Source organism: Gymnoscopelus braueri (assembly GCF_963280865.1).
Source record: "Gymnoscopelus braueri genome assembly, chromosome: 14".
Lineage (NCBI taxonomy): Eukaryota > Metazoa > Chordata > Actinopteri > Myctophiformes > Myctophidae > Gymnoscopelus > Gymnoscopelus braueri.
In genome coordinates this window covers 17,028,317-17,036,247 of record NC_137619.1, presented here as the reverse complement: position 1 = coordinate 17,036,247, position 7,931 = coordinate 17,028,317, and the positions used below count along the sequence as shown (strand labels likewise).

Sequence of the window (7,931 nt, the reverse complement as noted above, 5' to 3'; positions counted from 1 at the left end):
TCACCCTTGTTCAATGATCAGAAAATTCACAACACAGATTGACAAACTAAATACATTTATTATCTTTTCAACAAGTAATGCTATCATAATCATGCAGATTCATTGCATAACAAAAATGACTAGGCACTTGGTGGACAAAAAGAATTCTCAGGATATTTTACAGTACCTCTAGTTTAGACTGTACAATACAATATACTATATATATTTATCTTAACTGAAAAATATATACACAGCTATTTGTTTATGCCGACATGTGCACTCAGAAAATTGGGTTACATCCGCATGATTTGGTTATGTTTGTCTAATGGTCCTAGACTGACATACACAGGCCATAATTCCCTTGCTCTGGATACCTACAGTATGGGTCATGGCTACATGATGCTTAAGTTATACCTGGTTGCGCACCAGTGTCACGTGCCCAAAATAGCAGATCTACAAGCTCACGTCATGGATGCGACAAGCAAACTTGTAGGTCAGTTCTTTTCAGCACGTTACACCTGTGCACAACCAAGTACTAATTAGGCTTAAGGAGATGTGTAGCAGCAGTAGGACACAGGTTGAGATTGTCAGAAGGCTTTAGGCCTGATAAGGTGAGGTAATGGGAAATATAAATCCTCCGTTCATAGTGCAATTAAAAAACAGAATTAGCATTTCAAGTCAAACGAGAGGAGGATCATTGAGGAAACGGCGCTCAAATCATCTAAGCCTATTTGCGTTTTAAAAAACAGATTTACAAAATGTACACATTATACTCGTCATTCACTGACATCACATACCACAGATTAGCTTAAAAATAAACTCTATCCTTTGGACTATCTATTTCCACTGAACTCGTCTGGAAAATATGCCATAAAAAGGTAATACTATATATTTTGGGGTTCATACAAAATTTGACAAACACTTTGACTCTTCTAATGGCCAATCATGGAGAAATAATGCAAATGCTAGACCTGAAAAATCATAAATAAACCTCAAAACAGCTTATAGATGTTCTTAACACACACTTTTGGTATAGCTGAGTAACGTGGGGGGCCTTGCTGTCCCATTCCAAAAACATAAATATCTAGCTACCACACTGTATAGCCTACCCGTATATAAACGGTTTCATAAAAACCCAAGATGGTATGGCAAATATACATATTACAGTGTTCTATTAAAGATTCCATATGACAGTGTACTTAATTCAACTTAAATAACAAAGCTATTCCTTAGACAACATATAAAAGAATACAAAGAATGAAGACGGCAATCCCACATCACAGACATTTTAAATCATAACTACTCGAGAAAAAAGGTTTGTGTGAAGCTACTGGGACTGGAAGATGAACAGAAGAAAATGCTTAAATTACCCTGAGTATTTGAACTCTCCAGGAATCCTAACAATGGTTTTCTCTGTATTCATCTTATAATTAATTAACCATTCTTAAGACATTAAAACATAAGGAGACCGTGACCATTACTTTTTTCCATTATTCTTTCGTCATATTGCAAAAATAACTTTTTTTGTTGTCATTTTATTATCCAGTGTGGGCGACGTTTAAGATTTTTTCACAGTTTGGACTTTCACTCTCTATCAAATGCCGTTGCCGATGGCGCATCCACACCTCCTGACTCGCAAAAACCCTGCCACAGAACCAACAGCGAAACCTCACTGGAACATCGCTGCTGTGAGCTGCCGTGCTGACCACTTGGTACTTTCTCAGACTCACTCTTCTAAGTCTCAATTTCAAGATGAACCTCTCTTGCACAGAGCTTTCCAGACACGCATGGCCAGCGGCTGAGTTTTCGACATTTGTCGGGTCCGAGTTTTCGACATTTGTCGGGTCAGTATTCTCGCCATCTGTGGCTGAGAGAGCTTTCAGTGTTTTACGTGACAGTACAACCTTCTGGATCTCTCCTTTGTATCTGTGGATGACGTCCATGACGTTGGTCACCTCGGGGCTGTCAGCGTCTGGATGATTTAGCACAACCACGGGCTGATCTTCCACTGGACGCTTTATCAGCTGAGCTGGATTTAGGGGCAACAGTGCCAGGGTCCTCTCCACACCTTTTGGGGCTGGCTGCCAGTGATTCTCAGTGGCTGACGAGGGCTCCTCTTGGATGGTTTGGCTAGAGGCTCGGTTGGCTTTCCTGAGGAGATTCGGACAGTAGTCTGCAGATAGCGCTCTCTTTCTCTTCCCTTGGCCATTCTGGTCACTCTGCTCTGGGGAAGGAATGGGGAGGCCCGGATCTTCAGAGGGAGTCACTGAAAATGATGTGGGGTAAAAAAGAAAAATGGTCACATTATATTATGGAATGTACGCATCTACATACAATTCTCTTTTTTCATAATTATTGTAATAACATTTGATTTGTAACACACATTTCTCACACCCAATGTGCTACAGAATACACAAACATAAAAATTGTAAGACATTGTAAAATGATTACTTTGTTATAATTGCCATTCGTCAATGGGAAGTTTTTAAATCTCACAATAAACATCAGTCTTGAGAAACCATGGATTTAGTTTTGCTTCTTACCCTGTGGTGTAATTGGGGGTTCAAGAACGGGGGAAGACTTGGCTTCATAATTCCCACCAAGCGTCTCATTGACAACTGAACTTTCTTCTCTCTCTGACACCTGGCATACCATGCCACCCTCACTTCCTCCTGAGGGTCCATGACTGACACCCGAGTTTTGAGGCGGAACATTTTCAGGGCATCCGTTTGGTGCCATCATTGACGAATGCTCTGAAGCTGACAGGCATGTCCCACCAGCTGAGCTGCTGTTGTCAACCTCTATTTCAATGCATTGTGACGGCTGCTTCGTTTCACCACTCATCCCTGGCTTTGCTGATGGTATCATTTTAAGTACTAGCAGCTTCTTTCCATCCACCATCTTGAACCCCATGGGCTTTGTAGTGCAACTGGGGGGAAGTGAAACTTTGTTTTTGGCCACACTTTGGCTTGTGTCAAAGGGTTCGCATGATTTCGCGAGGGGGTCTTCCGATTTCACGTGCAATGTAGGTGCGACAGGTTCAGAGGTGAGCTGCTGAGCCATGGGAGTTTTGATCCATTGTTTCTGGCCATTTTCTGCCGCCAGACTCTGGAGAAACTGCTGTGTCTCCTCCAAAGTCGTATGAGGGTGTGGTAGTCCGTAGGCGCTATCCAGCAAGTCACTACCTAAGAGAGACAGAGGGCTTTGAGACATCCATTGCTTATCCTTAACTGGGTTCTTCTTCAAGACTATTTTCAGGCCTAGTCCTGGCGATCGCTTATCCTTTTTCTTAGCTCTGCTTTTTCTTGTAAATATCCGCTTTCTGCCCTTATTTGTAGGACGAGCTTTAGAAACAGACTTCTTGTCCCCTCTCTCATTCTTCAGTTTGGGCTCACTAGAGACATTTATTCGATCTTCACATGGATTTATATTCTGAGGCTCTTCGCGTTTTTTCCTGTGTTCTTCAGGGGCCTGGTCGACCTCCATCACCCGATTCTCTCTATTTTCGTGGAGTTGACTGCACTGTGATGGCTCATTTTGGATTGTGACTGAAGCATCATCATTCAGAGCCATTTGAGTTCCTGTACAGTGGGGCTGATCGTTTAAGTTTGACTGGCATCCATTTGTGTCAAGGGGGCATTGGCTATCAACGTCGGCACTCTCAGAGTGAACAGCGTCTTGCTTTTCTGATGCCGGCATCATTCTGAACCCTTTTGCATAAGTACCATTCTGAGGTACTGTTATCTTGTTCTTGACTGTAAGGACAGTAAAGTCTTGGCTGCTGTTTGGAAATCCAGAATTAGTTATTATGCAGTTTTCTGCGTTTAGATGAGGACTCACATCTTGGGGCACGTTTGACACTACAGTCTGCAGAGCTTTGGTCCATTTCTGACCTCCCGTTTCCCCAACTGTAGATGTCACCAGAAACTGCTGTGTCTCCTCCAAAGTCTTTGCTGGATCGGACAGACTGCAGTACTTGTCCAAGAATTCTCTCCCTGGCAGTGAGAGACAGTCTTGTGAAAGCCACCTCGCTGTATTTCTTGTCAATCTGTGGTTCCTTTTTGAGATATTGTCATTGGGTCTGACTGTCACAGAGTGAACCTCCTTCATTCTCTTGTCACCACTCTGGTCAGCATGGACGGTGTTTATGTGCTTTGTAATCAGCTTTTTTTGATGGTCTTCATAGCCACAGTACTGACAACGGAAGGTACGACCAGTGTGAACAATCTCACCGCCTTGTTCGAGGGTCAAGGTATGCAGACATGTGTGCTCTAAAAACACCCTTACGTCCCCCGTGGAGAATTTCTGACATGTTTTGCATGAGTATTTGCCATTTTGGCTGTGATGCATGGTTAGGTGTGTGCTATATTCCGCAAGTGTGCGCTGGACATTGTCATTACAAATGCTGCAGCCTGAGAAAGTGTCCTTGTGGCTTAGCAGATGAACCTGAAGGTAGGAGAATTCATGTGCGGAGAAATTGCACACGTGACAAGGAAAAACTGGCGAATGGGCTTTGTGAGTTTCCTTAAAGTGTCTCACTAGCTCGCTGGGAACAAATTCCGAATTGTCCTTGCATTGAGAGCATCTGAACCTGAGTATATTTCCACTGTCGGTTGTCCTGTGTTGACTCTGCTGAGCTTTATGGGGGGGCTTCTTTGATGAATCGCACTCTGCATTTTGCTCGCACTCCTCTGTTATCTTCTTTGGTCCATGCTTATCTTGACTTTGCATAGCTGGGGGCTGAACGGCAGCCTTCCTGAGGCGGAGACGCTTGTGCCAGTCTTGATTCTTCTTATTGACAACCGGTCTACTGTCTCCAGCAGAGGCCTCTGCACCAACGTCTACAGAATCCATGTCTATTCAGGTCCTCTGTAAAAAAAAGGATAGAAAATGTGTTTAGGAAACTGGAAAATAGACAATGAACAAGAACAACACAGAAAATAACTATTAAAAGGACCACTTCACTCATGTTCAACCCATCTTCATAATAATTCATAAAAAAACGATGGCTTCAATTTCAGCATGCCAGCTTTCCAGGGAGAGAAAGGCTGTAGTTTCTATTGGCTTGGAATCACCATCAATTATCATTGGTAGGTAGTTTTCTGAACAGTCCAGAGCCCAACAATGAGATGCAGAGACGCAAAGACAGAGATGGTGCCATCTTATAATGAGGATTAGTGTGGACCAATTATATGAACCCATTCAATCCAGGAACGCATCTCTGTCATTTTAGATATCTTTGGCTTCGTCAAAAATAGCAGATATATATGTTCATAGTGCCGCACCTAGTGCTGCACTATGAGCTTGTAGATCTGCTATTTTTGAAAAATGTGAGCAAATCTATGAATATATATATATTTTTAACGAACATTTGTAAAATATTTTGTTCCAGGGACCTTCAAGAAGCAAAGATTTGAGTTACAAATGTTCGCTTTACAATATATATATATATATATATACCCAGATTGAATAGGTTAAGATGAGAAAATGAAAATGCGTGAAGTGCTTCTTTATCAAAGTGATCAATCACAGGTTATTATTACTAAACACATGAACAGTACACTAGCAGCCCTATTCTGGGTATGTCATAATAGCCCAACATTCAGTGACAAATCTCAGAAAATTGTCAATCTACAAGCTCACAGCGCATCTCCACACATGCGTTAACTTGTGACTCGTGAGCTTGTAGGCGGCTATTTTCACCAAAGAGATTTGGTGTAGAGGGAAAAAAGGAGGGGACCAAGTAGACCCCTGGGAGACCTCGGTCAAGTAGGCTAAGGTTTTATGTGCTTAAATGAAAAATATATGTCTGTGGCTCTTGTGGTTGGTGTCATTTATCTGGAATTTGAGAGGATTTTCATTATCAAATTGTGTTTTTAAAATTCTGCAGCTACACTAGCTCAGCATTGTATTAGGCTTATTGGTCATGAAATCCTGTCTTTTCTATGGCTGTGACAAAGATATATTCAATTTAGTATTTGGTATGTATGCGTAATAGCCTAGTTGTTACTATGTGACACTATTGATACAATAGTATTAGTTATATATTCAAAACCAAGCAAAAAGTAGGTTTCCTATTAAGACAAAATCAATACGATTACATACATACAATTAGTATTGTACATTTGTCTGTAACTAAATGTTTCAATGAATTGAATACACAGGACCCCCAATGGAAACAAGCCATTCTTGGGTTCAATCCTTTTAGCATCCTTGTGTATAGAACTATACTTTCTGTGCTTTTTTTGCAAACAGTTGATAAAGTATTCAATCAAATTATATTTACAATCTGGTTGCAATAACGTTAATTCCTTCCATGCAGCATTCATATAAAAATGTAATCTTTAAAAGCCATTTCGCACGGAGTCCACCTGTTGCTGAGACAAGATTCTTTGTTTTGTTGTGTTTTACGATTCAAAGAGGCTAAATAAACAACGGTACATGTTCGCATGAGGAGGAAATGTTTGAACACAAAACACACCTGTTCGCGTTGCCTTCACTTGATCGATTTAAAAAAGCAACGTAAAAGCTAGGAACTCAGTTCTAAAGTAACAGTTACGGGACCAAATAACAAAAAACGCGCAACTTTGACCACTTTAAACCCCCATTATGGATAACCAGAGTCGCTCGGGGCTCAATACTAGTGTATTTTCTGGTGTCTGTTATTGTGGGGAAAGCTTTCGCTGAAAATAGCCGATCGACAAGCTCACAACGCGACGCAACGCATCGCGTTGTGAGCTTGTAGATCTGCTATTTTCAGCGATAAAGCTTCCCCCACAACACCGATGCTGGAGGTCTGAGTGGTTATTAAGTATCTTTGTTGTTGATTAAAGTTTGCGCGAGCAGACCAGACTAGATCAGCGCATCATGTGCGGCCATTGTGAGCAATGTGTCTTGACCATAACAAAGTGATGAGACTGCCTTTATTGTAGCGTCTATACGTGGAACAAATGCCCCTCGGAATTCATTCAAAAAAAGTTAAACGTAACCAAATGTCGCTAATGTAACCACACCATCGTCCGATCGCTGCAAAACCAATTTTTAACGTAGTTATTAGTGGAAGAAGTGCAACTATCTAACCGATCAGCGTTACTTGACGAGTGATTTGAATTAACGTTACACACGCAAAGAGCTTAAGAGACGAAATAACTTCAATAGAAAGCGATTTTCAATTTCGATCTTCAGTCTTTTCGCTTGCATTACGTCGCTACTGCAGAGAAGCGCGGACCAAATGGCTAGATTGACGACGGGATTGTGTTATTTAATGACTTCTCTCGGTTTTTACCTTTCTTTTGTAGAGAGCTTGACAGCTCAGCGAGTGGCAGCCATGATGTTTTTTTTTTTTCATCATCCGGGGATTACAGACTGGGAGCTCTTTTAATGTAGTACTCATTCACTCACTCACGCACAGTGGTGGGAAAAGTACTCGCATGTCTTACTTTAAGTAAAAGTATCAATACTGCAATGTAGAAATACTTTTGTTACAAGTAAAAAAAAAAAGAACGGAATTCAAAATGTACTTCAGTAAAGTGTAAAGTACAAAAGTATTGGTATCAAAATGTACTTAAAGTAACAAAAAGTAGAAAGTACTCATTATGCCCATTTCACTGGTTTCAAATGTATAACATTTATAAAAAATCTTTTGAAAATAGCAGCTCTACAAGCTCACAATGCGCCGCAACGTGCTGTGAGCTTGTAGATCTACTATTTTCAAATGACCGAAATGTATATAGGCCTAGGGCTGAAGAGGTTAATGTATGTTTTGTAATAATAATCTACAAAGTAACTAGTAACTAAAGTTTTCAAATGATTGTAGTGGAGACTGTGGAGTAAAAGTACAACATTTGCCTCTGAGATGTAGTGGGGTAGAAGTAAAAGTACTGTAAATTGGAAATACTCCAGTAAAGTAAAAAATACCTCAACATTTTACTTAAGTACAGTACTTGAGTAAA

The 7,931-nt window shown here is 40.8% G+C and overlaps 1 protein-coding gene across 1 annotated transcript; it reads right to left on the bottom strand.

Annotated features, from left to right (window-relative positions):
- Positions 1-16: 16 nt before the first annotated feature.
- On the bottom strand, positions 17-7,354 carry znf518a (zinc finger protein 518A). The gene is made up of 3 exons (XM_080449947.1): positions 7,265-7,354; positions 2,523-4,848; positions 17-2,245 (listed from the first exon to the last, which is right to left on the bottom strand). The coding sequence occupies exons 2-3, from the start codon at positions 4,831-4,833 to the stop codon at positions 1,518-1,520; spliced, it is 3,039 nt and encodes a 1,012-aa protein (XP_080306073.1). The 5' UTR covers positions 4,834-4,848; positions 7,265-7,354; the 3' UTR covers positions 17-1,517.
- Positions 7,355-7,931: the final 577 nt, after the last annotated feature.